Source organism: Gracilinanus agilis, chromosome 3 (assembly GCF_016433145.1).
Source record: "Gracilinanus agilis isolate LMUSP501 chromosome 3, AgileGrace, whole genome shotgun sequence".
Taxonomy (NCBI): domain Eukaryota; kingdom Metazoa; phylum Chordata; class Mammalia; order Didelphimorphia; family Didelphidae; genus Gracilinanus; species Gracilinanus agilis.
Genome location: NC_058132.1, coordinates 10629621 through 10644307, shown reverse-complemented (window position 1 = coordinate 10644307; position 14687 = coordinate 10629621). Strand labels below are relative to the sequence as shown.

The 14687-nt window shown below is 40.2% G+C and overlaps 2 protein-coding genes across 2 annotated transcripts in view; both read left to right on the top strand.

Moving 5' to 3' along the window:
• Nucleotides 1-732, top strand: part of LOC123242904 (vomeronasal type-2 receptor 26-like) — a 27231-nt gene extending 26499 nt beyond the window's left edge. Inside the window, exon 7 of the mRNA XM_044671020.1 lies at nucleotides 1-732. Within this exon, the coding sequence (XP_044526955.1) occupies nucleotides 1-732 (732 nt within the window).
• Nucleotides 733-9919: 9187 nt separating this feature from the next.
• Nucleotides 9920-14687, top strand: part of LOC123242903 (vomeronasal type-2 receptor 26-like) — a 43471-nt gene continuing 38703 nt past the window's right edge. Inside the window, exon 1 of the mRNA XM_044671019.1 lies at nucleotides 9920-10213. Coding sequence (XP_044526954.1) covers nucleotides 9959-10213 — 255 coding nt within the window. The 5' untranslated portion in view covers nucleotides 9920-9958. The remainder of the gene's footprint in view (nucleotides 10214-14687) is intronic.

The following is a 14687-nucleotide window of genomic DNA, read 5'->3' as shown; positions in this document are numbered from 1 at the left end:
GTTCTCAGCTACACTCTCCTCATCTCTCTCATCTTTTGCTTCCTCTGTTCTTTGCTTTTCATTGGCCGTCCCACCACAGTAACCTGTCTTTTACGGCAGACAACATTTGGAGTCGTTTTCACAGTGGCGGTTTCCTCTGTTTTGGCCAAAACCATCATGGTGGTTCTGGCCTTCAAGGCCACAAGACCAGGGAGTAGGATCAGGATATGGCTGCAACCTAGTGTGGCCAATTGTCTTGTCCTCATCTGCTCTATGATCCAAGTGATTCTCTGTGGGATCTGGCTGGGGACCTCACCTCCCTTCTTAGGTACAGACACTCACTCAGAACCTGGCCACATCATCATTGAGTGTAAGGAAGGCTCTGTAATTGCCTTCTACTGTGTCCTGAGCTACATGGGCATCCTGGCCTTGGGTAGCTTCATGGTGGCTTTCTTGGTCAGGAATCTTCCTGACACTTTCAATGAAGCCAAGTTCATCACCTTTAGCATGTTGGTATTCTGCAGTGTGTGGGTCTGCTTCCTCCCCACATACCAGAGTTCCAAGGGCAAGGCCATGGTGGCCATGGAGGTGTTTGCCATCTTGGCCTCCAGTATGGGGTTACTGGGCTGCATCTTTATTCCCAAGTGCTATGTGATCCTGCTAAGGGCAGACAGGAACACCTTAGAATGGTTAAGAAATAAAGCAGATTCTAGAGCCAAGAACTTTGCCCCCGATACTGTTCCAAGGCCATGAAAATTACTGGATAAAACATCTACATTAGTTGAAAATAGTAGTAATTCAATACCTTGGTGATACCTGCCCCTTGCACCTCTCCACAAATTAAGTCCTCCTTTTGACTTTCCCCACTTTTCTCAAAGGAATAGAGACCTTCAGATCCAGCCCTTTTGTTCACAATAAGCAAGATTTTTGTTTCTTTCATTCCTTGAGTTCTGGCCATCCTTGGGATCTTCCTGGGCTTAGTGCTTGCTATCTAAACCCGCCTTGCTACATCCCTTCTTTCCTAAGTTGCTGTCCTATAGAAACTCCCTCCCTCCTACCTCTGCCCACATTTCCTTGCGCCTCTGTCTCTTTTTACAGACTCAATTCCATCCATACTTAGTTTTTCTATTCTGCTACCCTGCTCATCTCTCTCATCTTCCACTATACTTCCTCGCTGTCTTCATCCCACTAGTGGGCCACTCATCTCCACCTAAGACAGATGGAAAGTAGCTATTGTTAAGGAACCTGCATTAGAGAAGGGACCTACCTTGAAACAAAAGGCTTATGATATTCTGCTTTGTACCAAACTTATTAATGCACTTATATTGTGTTTCCTATTATGGTTCAAGTTCCTTGAAGACAAGGTCTACTTTATTCTTTGCCTTTGTATCTCCAACACCTACCAGAGCACCTTTTCCCAAATGAGCACTTAATAAATGTTTTTATTAATTGATCTGAGTTTGATTAATTTGTCTCATAAGATCATAAAGCTGGAATGGGCCAGAGGTGGCATCTAGTTCAGCATTTTTATTTTACCAATGAGGACACTGAGTCTCAAGAAAAGAAGTTTTACCTAAGATTATATAGCTAGTGAGAGACAGAAACTGGATTTGAATCCAGGTCCTCCCAATACAAAATAATCACTTTTCATTGTACTATGTTCTATCTAACTTATTTCTTCATGTTGATCCTATGAATTGTTGAGTAATTTTTATGGGGGAAAAAGTGTGGGACAAGATTCAGAATATATTGGTTTATTGCTATGATATTGATTTTCATATATCAAGTCTGCTGCCTCCCAATTATCAGAGACAAATGATTTACAGAGCTTAATTTTATAGTTAATATAGTTAAAAGAGGGATTATTAGGTATGTTTTTTTCATATTAAAGATACTCACAAACAGGAAAGTATGATGTGTTGATAAGAAAGAGAAAGAGATGATTTGTAATATTTGACTGCTAGATGTAATTAAAGAGTAACAGTGAGTACATAGGATGGGACAACTAATGCTTTTTGTTTTTAGAGATGATGTATTAGAATTGGCTTCTGAGGTTCAGATCCTATAGTTATCTCAGAAGTTGCAATTTGATTATACGTATACTTATGTAGCTTGTTACTGTTCAATATTATGTTATTGATGTAAACTTTAAGATTTTAAGCTCATTTGTGGAAACTGACCAATGTATTACTGAATTTGGATGATTTGTAGAACACTGTTAATTGTAAAAGTATTCATTAGGATTTGCCACCCTCCTGCATGGCTGATATCCATAATTGGGTTCCTGTGGACTGATGCCTGGAGCAATGCAAAACTTCCTTGCTCTTATTCTCTTAGTTGTAATGGACCTCTTTCTCTGTCTTTGCCTCCTGGTTCTGATTCATCCTGTATATGAAGCCCTCCTTCTACTAGCCCACCATGTCCAGGACTTACAGCACAATGACGAGAGGGATGTAGAGAACTCAAAAGGGTAATCTTCCCCTTTTTGACATCTTTCCCCCCTCTCTTTCCAGTGTACCAGGTGTGGTGCTTTTAAATTAAAAGAGGGGGAGATGTAGAGAATGCAGGGAAGTCCTCTTTGCCTTGTTCCCCTACCCTCTAGCATTCTTGAGCAAGATCAGTAAAGGAATACAACTTTAGAGAAGAGAAAATGTGAGATAGGGGGACTGAGGTAATCAAGGACATGGCTCCAGGTGTCTGTCTGTTTACTGCTAGAAGAAAATATTGAGTTCCCAGAATTCTAAGAAGATAACATTTCCCAGAATCTATTTTTGTCACTGTTTTGTTTCTTATGCTAGGTGGGTTTCACTTTCCCACAGGTAAAAACTATATCTTAACCACTGTGATTATTGGGAGAGGGTTCATGTGTGGATTAAAGCATGGAGTGTGGAGCTTCAGGGGTGTGAGTGCTTTCATTTCCCATTCGCCTTTTCTCACACCCACTCTACAGAACCCCCTGTGGCACTCCAGCTCCCTATAATTATCCTACTGAAAACTCAGTTTTCACTGAATCTCTGTTAGGATACCTTGGAGCCATGAAATCCAACTTAGATAGTGACAAGAATTCCCTCTATGCTCTCCCCAATAATGATTGTCCAGCATCTGTATGGAGACCCTCCAAAGAGGAGTAAGTCACTACCACATGAAGCAGACCACATTGATTTTGGATAAGTACAACAGCTACAGAGGGTTTTTATCCCCTTCATGAAGTTTAAATAGGTTTCTTTATAACTTCTATCCATTTCTGGCCAAGAAGACTAACGTGAATTCCTCTTTCATGTGACTGCCCTTCTGATACTTGCATTGAGTAGCTATGTCCACCCAACTCCCCTCCAGGCTCAGCATCCCAGGTTTGGGCAGTTGGTCTTCATGAGGAAAGAACTCCGCGTACTTGAGCATCCTGGCTATGATCTGGACACTCCAACTTATCACTAGACTTCCTATACTGTAATTCCTAGAAACTTTAGAGTTGAAAGTGTAGGAAATGATAAGTAAAGGTAATAGAGACACCAGGGATATTATAATAAACTAAGTGATTTGTGGGTACACACACTGGGGTTTATGAGAGACTAAACCTGGCCATGGAGACCAGAACAGCCAAGCTGCTCCTAACTGACAAAAGGACAGTTGATCAACTGTCACCCTGGGCCAGAGGCTTTGAATCCAACAGGCAAGGTAACAGGTTATAACTGGTTTTAATTATGAACAACTAAAAGGTGGGATAGGGATGTCTCCTCTAAAACCTTAAAACCTAATGACAAAACCCACATGGAAGGGGATGACTTATTTCTACACTAACTTAGTGACCTAAAGAGACAGGGCCCAAGGAGCTGTAATGGAGTCTCTGGGTGACTGCCTCAGACATGGACCTGCCAGGCTTGGGCACAGCTAAGGGCTGATGTGGCTTTGGGGTTCTCACTGCAATCCACCGATGATCTCTGGATGCCAAGAGCCAAGGTGGTCTCAGGTACAAAGTAGGGAGGGTTTGCTTGAGACGCTATCCACCAGATCCCAAACTTCTCTTCCCTTGGTACAGCACTGAAGATCTTGACTCTTTGCTAGATGCCACCACCACACAGGATCCCAGGGAAAATCAGGATGCAGGATGTCCTTTTACTCAGTTTGTGCTAACCCCTAAGGAGTCCCTCCCAGAGCACAAGTCACTTCTTCCTGCCCCTTCATTCCATCCTGGAATTCCCAGCCCCAGCTCCTTCCTGCTAGATACATTCTTAATACTTAATTAACTAACTAATCTAATCTTCATCACAACAAAAGGTAATTTGGTAGACAATAAGTCCAACTTCACAATCATTCAGTCTGCCAGGCACTGAGCGAGGGGCTGCAGATACAAGGGCAGAAATGAAACAGCCAACAAAGATAAGCTTACTATGTACTAGAGACTGTGTCAAGCCCAAGGTTTAGAAAGAAAAGGAAAAACACAATTCTTTCCTTTAAAGAGAAGACACATGAACAACTAGGTGATAACAAGTTCTATAAAGAGTAGACAGAAGGGACAATGAAAGAGGAAGAAATTAGCAGAAGGAGAGTAGGAGTGGGGATTTATAGGGGGCCATGCCTCTATATGATTTTTTGGGGTCCTGAGCGGCGTGGTGGCATAGGATGGTTAAAGCAGGAGAAAGAAAATGAGAACAACTAGACTAGTGGTTAGCCCATACTGTCCCAAAGTCTGTGGGCTTGGGAGTTTATTATATACTGGTTTCAAACAAAGAACACAGCTATGAAGGGGTAACAGATCATACATAACCCATTAAAGTCTAAAGAGTAAAGGTATAAGTACCAAGACAATGGCCAAATTCCAACCATCAATTAGTAGGGATAATTCTGGGAGAGGAAATATCCCAGGGAGATGCTCACCAGTCAAATCCTAAAGGAGCCAGTTCTAATCTGAATATGCACTCTTATCTAATTAACATTTGTTAGGAAAGGAATCATTAACTCAGTAGATGCTGGTCTGCCACTTCAAAGCTCTCCAATAAAAATTGTAAAAAAGGTGGGGATCAAAGACTGAGTCAAAAGAGGAGCCTCAGATTTTTATCTTAGATGGCCCATTCAGTCTGCATCCTGACATGCAGTGCAGAAAATCATATACACAGTTTTACTTGCCAATGATTTTGTAATGGGATCCAGATAAAATATCTGTTACAGACTCTGTTTCTCTAAATGACTCCTAATAGCCTTCTTGGAGGGATCAAGTTGATTTTGGATTAACCTACCTGCTGGTACCAGAGCCTTTTGGGGCTCAGGTGACCAGGACCAAACACAAAGACTGCCTCAGCCTGGATTGGTCACGTAGGGAATCCAGATAACAGGCCCTAAATTTGATCCTATTTCTCCAAAGGCTTTAATACATAGAACGGCTTCCCACAGGGATTAGGAAAGATCACCTAGACCAGATCAATTAACAAGTATTTACAAAAGGGTCTGGTATGGCCAAGTAGTACTCTAGGTACTAAAGATAAAAAGACCAAAATGAAAGTCTCTGCCCTCAAGGATCTTCCACTCTATCATAAAAAGCAACATTGATGCCCAGATCTGGTCCGGATGGTCACACCTTTCTTAGTTTATTGTGCAATCCAAACATCAAGGTGGGAGAACTTGGACTCTATGTGAATAACCTATTCATATACTTCTCCAGCCCCGAAGATTAGAAGGAAATTGCTGCTCAACTCATATAAGGTCAGAGCCTAAGTCCAGTAGGCTGCCATCCCTACTGCTATCAACTCATTCTCACACTTTCTCTATGAATCTGGGCTGATAATACCTGATCCAACCCAGGATCCACTTTGAGTCCTGGAAGTTTTGCTGTGGCAGCTGCACACAAGTTTCCAAGGCTTGACAGGTCCTTGAGGCAGCTCCCATAGGAGTTTACTGGGAAGAGGGAAGAAGAAATCCAAACATATTTTCTTTTAGCTTTTACTTTAGAGGCTGAGGTGCAGGTGCAGAACCCCAGGCAGGGATGCTCCCAAGAGCTCCTCCTTAACACATGTACCTTTACCAACAAGGGACCATTCTACCTCCCAACTTTNAGTGGAATCGTGTACCTACCTTCATTTAAGAAGATGAAATGAAGGAGGCTTCCCTCCCAAATCACCAAAGGATGCAGTGTGCAGCTTCCTCCACGAGTGAGGGTGGATTGATTGGCCCATCAGATACTGCTTTGTAACTAATGGCACTTATGAGATTGGATGGGTCCATGTGAACTGAAGAGATACAACCAAGGGACCTGGGCACCTGCAACTAGTCTTCTTATCATTTGTGTTCTCTACATGAGTCCCCCAAATAGTTTTATATCCCAGGGTCCTCCCTGAATCAGAGCAAATAAGAACATGAGGGATGGATGAACAAACTCTATTCTGAGGAGGCAGCTTGGGGAAGCACACTGGCTCAGAAATCAGAGAACCCAGGATCAAATCCTGCCTCTGATACTTACTACTTGGGTGATTTTGAGTAGGTCATTTAATCTTGCTGGGCCTCAGTTTCTTCATCAGAGAGGAAGAAGTCTGAGTAGGTAGAATGCTGGACTTTGAGTCAAGAAATATGAAGTCAAATCCTGCTTTGGATGCTAATGAGTTTTTACCCTGGGCATGTCACGAAGATGTTTTTTTCAGTCTCATGTTCCCCTACTGTAAAATGGGGATTGTATTTATCTTACCTGCCTAAAACTGGGCTGCTTGTCAGGTCCCTAACATTTTCTTTGGATCACACATGCTTTGTGTTAATGGTCTGGGCACTCACTGGCTTGATGTTTTGTGTTGGAGAAGAGAAGCACCTGTGTTCTCTGTCCCAGATGGGAAAATGCAAGATGATACAGCAGGAACCAAACTTCCATTAAGAAAAGTTAAAAAAACTATAACAAAGTTCATTTGGAAGAAAAAAAGATCAAGAATATCAAGGGAACTAATGAAAAAATGTGAAGGAAGATGGCCTAGCAGTACCAGATATTAAACTATACTATAAAGCAGCAGTCATCAAAATGGTATGGTAATGGCTAAGAGACAGAAGGGAGGATCAACGGAATAGACTTGGGGTAAGTGATATCAGCAAGACAGTGTATGATAAACTCAAAGAGCCCAACTTTTGGGACAAAAATCCACTATTTCACAAAAACTGCTTGGAAATTTGGAAAACAATATGGGAGAGATTAGGTTTAGATCAACATCTCATACCCTACACCAAGATAAATTCAGAATTGGTAAATGACTTGAATATAAAGAGGGAAACTATAAAAAAAAATGAAATGAACACAGAATAGTATACCTGTCAGATCTCTGGGAAAGGAAAGATTTTAAAACCAAGCAAGAGTTAGAGAAAATTACAAAATGTAAAATAAGTAATTTTATTATATTAAATTAAAAACCTTTTGTACAAACAAAAAAAATGCAAACAAAATCAGAAGGGAAACAACAAATTGGGAAAAAAATCTTTATAACAAAAAAGTCTGACGGGGTCTAATTACTCAAATATACAAGGAGTTAAATAAATTATTTAAAAAATCAAGCCATTCCCTAATTGATAAATGGGCAAGGGACAGGAATAGGCAATTTTAACATCAAGAAATCAAAAGTATCAATAAGAACATAAGAAAGTGCTCTAAATCTCTAATAGAGAAATGCAAATCAAAACAACTCTGAGGTATCACCTCACACCTAGCAGATTGGCTAAAATGAGAGAAGGGGAGAGCAATGAATGTTGGAGGGGATGTGCCAAAATTGGGACATTAATGCATTGGTGGAGTTGTGAACTGATCCAACCATTCTGGTTGGCAATTTGGAACTCTGCTCAAAGGGCTATAAAAGAATGCCTGCCCTTTGATCCAGCTATACAATTGTTGGGGTTGTAACCCAAAGAGGTCATAGATAAACAGACTTGTACAAAAATATTTATAGCTGTGCTTTTTGTGGTGGCAAAAAACTGGAAAATGAGTGTATGCCCTTGAATTGGGGAATGGCTGAACAAATTGTGGTATATGCTGGTGATGGAATACTATTGTGCTCAAAGGAATAGTAAACTGGAGGAATTCCATGTGAACTGGAATGACCTCCAGGAATTGATGCAGAGCAAAAGGAGCAGAGCCAGAAGAACATTGTACCCAGAGACCAATACACTGTGGTAAAATCGAATGTAATGGACTTCTGTACTAGCGGCAATGCAATGACCCAGGACAATTCTGAGGGATTTATGGTAAAGAACGGTACCCACATTCAAAGGAAGAACTGGAGGAGTGGAAACACAGAAGAAAAGCAACTGCTTAAATGCATGGGTTGAGGCAGACATGATTGGGGATGTAGACTCGAAACTACCACACCAATGCAACTATCAACAATTTGGAAATAGGTCTTGATCAATGACACATGTTAAAACCAGTGGAAATGCACATCGGCTATGGTGGGGGGGGGTAATTCAGGGGGTGAAGGGGAAAGTAAGATCATGAATCATGTAACCATGTTAACTTTTCTAAAAAATAAGAATTATTAAATGGAAAAAAATGAAAAGTTTTAATGACCAATCACTAGTGAGGTAAATAATACTGATTAATATTATAACTATGTGCTACCCACTTGGGTATATAGGAAACAAAGAAGATAGTCCTTTCGTTCAAATATCTTGAGGTTGGCATGTATCCAATGTACCCAAAGATCAGTACATATAAGATATATATCTTATATCTATCTCTCTATCTATACATATACATTAATTAAAAAAGGGAGGGTAGAGGAAGGGTTATGAGAAATGGAGTTATCAGCAAAGGACTCTTATAGGCAGTTGCATGGAAGAGAGCTTTCAAAAGATGTAGGCATTCCAAGAGGCAAAAAATGTATATCCTTATAGGGAGTAGCTGGGTGGCTCAGTGGATTGAGAACCAGACCCAGAGATAGGAGGTCCTGGGTTCAAATATGGCCTCAGACACTTCCTAGCTGTGTGACCCTGTGCAAGTCTCTTAACCCCCATTGCCTAGCCCTTACTACTCTTCTGCCTTGGAACCAATACACAGTATCAATCTAAGATGGAAGTAAGGGGTTAAAAAAATTATATGCTTACAGTATTACTTTCCCCAAATTTCTACTAGTGTGAAAATTTTCTAGCAATGAACAAATATATCTGTTATTCCACAACTGTTCCAGCATTGATCTTCCTTGTTTTGTTTTGTTTTGTTTTTTTGCCAATTTGATGGGAATAAGATGGCATATTGGAGTGTGATATGGCAGTCAATGATAGTAATACAATCTTGTACCACATTAAGAGAGTTATGGTGTCCAAGAGAAGGAAGGTAATAGTCTGAATGAATTGCGACCTGGCCATACTGCATGTTTAAAACAATGTTTGGGTCTCAATGCTGCAATTTAAGAAGGTCATTGATCTGCTAGAAAGCTTCTAGAAGAGAACAATTAGGATGATAAAGTGTCTCAAGGTCACTCCATAAAAGTATCTGAAATGTTCTCAAAGAGATGAAAGATTTCACTTCTTCCCCTTGATTCCAAAGAGCATAACTATAGATAATTGGTGGCATATGAAAAGAGCTAAGTTGAGGCCTGGTATAAGGAAAAAAACCCTAACAATTAAATATGTCCATACTTTCTCAGAAGTTGATGTATTCCCCTTCATTGGATGCCTTCATGGAAATCCTAGATAGTCACTCACTGGATATGTTATAAAGGAAACTTCTTTAATATATGAGTTGAAGCAGTGGTACTTAAGGCAGTGGNGAAATTCCCCCTCCTTTACCCACCTCTTAAAGTTCAGGAGGGTCAACAATGCAGGGATGCAGGTCATGTGAAAAGGAGATACTGTGATCTACAGACCCGGCTGCCTCAGTCTTGGGTCTGGGATCTGACCTTGGCATGGCTGGCTGGGTGCATCTCCTTGAAGTTGAGTCCTCCAGGATTTGTTACTGGCCTCTGATCTTCTCCCTACTCCCTGCAGGTGGCTGCACAAAAATTACCAGCAGGTTCTGGCCCTGATGTTTGCTGTGGAGGAGATCAACAGAGACCCCAGCCTCCTCCCTAATACTACCCTGGGATTTCACATCTACAACACCTACCACAGTGATTCCAGGACCTTGGAGAGCTCCCTGAGGTGGCTCTCAGGACAGGGCCAGACCATCCCAAATTATAGTTGTGAGAGGCAAGACAAGTCCCTGGCTGTTATTGGAGGAGCCACCTCTGCTCTTTCTGTCCAAGTGGGGACCTTTCTAGAGCTGTACCAATTTCCACAGGTAGGGAAGCCTTGGACCTGCCATCTCTTGCCCCTTTCTTTGAAGTGAAGTAACTTGTACATGGTCATACAAGATTGAAGGGAGAAAAAAAAAACAAATATTAAATGCCTATTGTGTGCCACTCACTGTGTTAAGTGCTTTAGCAATATGATATCATTTGCCCTTTACAATCATCCTTGAATTATATCCTGTCATTATTAATCCCCATTTTACATTGGAGGAAATTGAGGCAGACATAAGTTAAATGACTTGCCTAGGGTGACACAACTAATAATTGACTGAGGATAGATTTGAAATCAAGTTTTCCTGACTCCAAGCCCAGCACTCTATCTACAGGGCCACAGTGTTGAGGTAGAATTTGAACCAAGGACTTTCTGTCTCCAGGTCCAGTACTCTGGCTATGTATGGGAGGAAAAGGGTTTTGGGGGGTTCAATATATTAATAGATGGTTGCCAGAGGATTGAACTATTATCAATCCTCAATTAAGAATAATCTCAAGTCAAAATTGACTTTTATGGAAGTTTATTTATAATTAAGAAGAAGAGAGAGGAAATAAGCAAATAAGAATCTAACCCAGTAGGTAATTTACTAAGATCCTCTAATTAATCCAGGTAGATTTAATTAACCCTCAACTGAGAGTCAGAGGGCCAGAGGCCCAAAGATGAATGAAGCAAAACTTCATTCACAATCTATTAAAAGAAGTTTCTTAAGAGAAGTTCAGGAAGATTTAGTCAGTCTTTAAATTCACCACATGGAATTCAAAGAAGATATTTAAAGCAGTCTCACCAAGGTCTCAGCATTCCAACACTCTTCCACGAACCAGAAGAGGTCCTTCACCAGATGCCCTCTTCACCAGAAGACCCTCTCACTCACTCGACTCCCTCCTTTTATAGGGGTCATGTATGCGTCACTTCCTGTGCCTTCCCCTAGCCTGCATGTCCAATCACAATAGACATTTCTCATAGAACGTCTAAGGGGTGGTCTGTCAATTCTGATTTGTTATTCACTCTAGCACACTTGGGTTGGGACCTTCCAGAATTTGGAGGTGCTCTCACCTTTGGTGATTAAATCTAAAGATGGGCAGTGTAGACTTACTCTAATTATCACAACTGGAATGAAATTCAGAGCCTCAATAAAGCTGGCATGCCATCATCATGATAGGCCAATGCCCCATTCACCCTCCTATCACAGATCTTAGTGTCACTCAGTGCCAAGAAAACTCTTTACCTAGTGACCAGCTTTGTTCCAGCTTCTTATTCAGCCTTCTTGCCAAGCCTGTCTTTCCATATAAACTCTGATGGCATGTCCTTAATATCTCAGGGTTAGGCCTCACTGTAATATCATGAGATGCAGGGAAAAAACTCCTTTTATAGAACAGATTGTAGTCATATACATGTTAAGCCTAGAAGAGCTTACAGAAATGTGTAATCTGATTTTCTAATTTAAAAAACAATAAAAACGACAAGAATTTAGATAACTTAAATAGTTTGTATGAACTCTTACGTTTAGTAGTGGAGCTTGGGTTATTCATTGTTCTTTACCAATTCTTGGGGAGAATATTTGCACCAACTATTCTTATTAAAGTCTTATTAAATAATTATTTCTAAATGCTAATAAGCTCTAATTGATTCATTGATATCAACTGACAATGCAGGATGGGAAGACTTATGATAGGTACTAATGAGAAATAGCATTATAAAGACATGCCCAAGCCCTCGGGGTTACCTCAGAGACCTATAGGGAGAAGTATCCAGGTAGGTGTCCTCTGGGAACCTGGTTAGGAAAGTAAGTCCAGAGCCTGGGCAGCATTGGCTGCATATCTTTGGGTAAATCACTTACTGTCATTCCTCTAAATCAGTGGTTCCCAAACTTTTTTGGCCTAACGCCGCCTTTCCAGAAAAAATATTACTTAGGGTGCCCCCTCTCACTTACTATCACTGCCCCCTTACAGTTATTCACCACCCCTAAATGCACCTGTGGCCATCACCGTGCCCCTGGATCACTGCAGCACCCACCAGGGGGTGGTGGCACCCACTTTGGGAATCACTGCTCTAAATAATAGTAAACTTAGCTATTACAGAGAAGTTACTGACCTGCATTGGTAGAAAGAATTTCTTTACTCCAGTGATTAAATAGTTCTGGTTTCTTCCCCCCTAGAAATTGTATTATTTCCAAATGAGTCATTAATCTTGCAAACAGAAGAGAAATAATTATTTCAATTATTATTTTAAAATAACAACTACTACTTATATAGATATGGCTTCAAATTTTGCAAGCAATATGGAAGTATTACCTTATTTGATCTATACAAAAATTTGGGTATTGGGGAATATTATTATCTCTATTTTACAGTTTAAAAAGTCAGTAGTGGGGGCAGCTAGGTGGCTCAGTGAATTGGGAGCCAGGCCCAGAGATGGGAGGTCCTGAGTTCAAATCTGGCCTTAGACACTTACTAGCTGTGTGACCCTGGCAAGTCACTTAACCCCCATTGCCTAGCCCTTACCACTCTTCTACCTTGGAACTGATACCCAGTATTGATTCCGAGATGGAAGGTAAAGGTTTTTTAATAAATTATTTAATTTAAAAAATTTAAAAAAACAATGTCAATAGGTAAGTGCCTTGCCTAGGGACATACAGCTACTAAGTGTCTGAGGCTGGATGTGAACTTAGATCTTCCTTTCTCCAGGCTTTGTGTTCTATGCACTAACATATTTTGCTGCTACATATATGTGAGCATCTCTCTATTCACCAGGCATACTGGTCTTATCAACATCATTCTTTTTTTTATTTTTTAGAACAATTTGCTATGGTTACATCATTCATGTTCTTACTTTCCCCTTCACCCTCCCAAGTCGCCCCCCCCATAGCCAATGCGCACTTCCATTAGTTTTAACATGTGTCGTCTATCAAAACTTATTGCCATATTATTGATAGTTGCATTGGTGTGGTCCTTTCGAGTCTACATCCCCAATCATGTCTGCATCAACCCATGTATTCAAGCAGTTGTTTTTCTTTTGTGTTTCACTCCTATAGTTCTCCCTCTGAATGTGGGTAGCCTTCTTTTCCATAAGTCCCTCAGAATTGTCCTGGATCATTGCATTGCTGCTAGTACAGAAGTTCATTGCATTCGATTTTACCACAGTGTATCAGTCTCTGTGTACAATGTTCTTCTGGCTCTGCTCCTTTTGCTCTGCATCAATTCCTGGAGGTCATTCCAGTTCACATGGAATTCCTCCAGTTTATTATTCCTTTGAGCACAATAGTTCTCCATCACCAGCATATACCACAAATTGTTTAGCCATTCCCCAATTGAAGGGGATACCCTCATTTTCCAGTTTTTTGATACCACAAAAAACATGGCTATACATATTTTTTGTACAAGTCTTTTTCCTTTTTATCTCTTTGGGGTATAAACCAAGCAATGCTATGCCGGGATCAAAGGGCAGGCATTCTTTTAGCACTCTTTGGGCATCAAATTGCCATCCAAAATGTTTGGATCAGTTCACAACTCCACCAGCAGTGCATTAATGTCCCAATTTTGCCACATCCCCTCCAACATTCATTACTCTCCCCTGTTGTCATTTTAGCCGATCTGCTAGGTGTGAGGTGGTACCTAAGAGTTATTTTTATTTGCATTTTTCTAATTGTTAGAGATTTAGAACACTTTATCATGTGATTATTGATACTTTTCATTTCTTTATCTGAAAATTGCCTATTTATGTCCCTTCCCCATATATCAATTGGGGAATGGCTTGATTTTTTATACAATTGATTTAGCTCCTTGTATATTTGAGTAATTAGACCTCTGTCAGAATTTATTGTTATAAAGCTTTTTCCCAGTTTGTTGTTTCCCTTCTGATTTTGGTTGCATTGTTTTGGTTTATAAAAAAAGCTTTTTAATTTAATATAATCAAAATTATTTATTTTACATTTTGTAATTTTTTCTAACTCTTGCTTTGTTTTAAAATCTTTCCTTTCCCAAAGATCTGAGAAGTATACTATTCTGTGTTCACTTAATTTACTTACAGTTTCCTCCTTTATATTCCAGTCATTCACCCATTCTGAATTTATCTTGGTGTAGGGTGTGAGATGTTGCTCTAAACCCAATCTTTCCCATATTTTTTTCCAATTTTTCCAGCAGTTTTTGTCAAATAGTGGATTTTTGTCCCAAAAGTTGGGCTCTTTGGGTTTATCTTACGCTGTCTTGCTGACATTACTTATCCCAAGTCTATTCCACTGATCCTCCCTTCTGTACCATATTGTTTTGATAACCACTGCTTTATAGTATAGTTTAAGATCTGGTACTACTAGGCCACCTTCCTTCATGTTTTTTTTTCATTATTTCCCTTAATATTCTTGATCTTTTGTTCTTCCAAATGAACTTTGTTATAGTTTTTTCTAATTCAGTGAAAAAGTTTTTTGGTAGTTTGAAAGGTATGGAAGTAAATAAGCAAATTAATTTGGGTAGAATGAT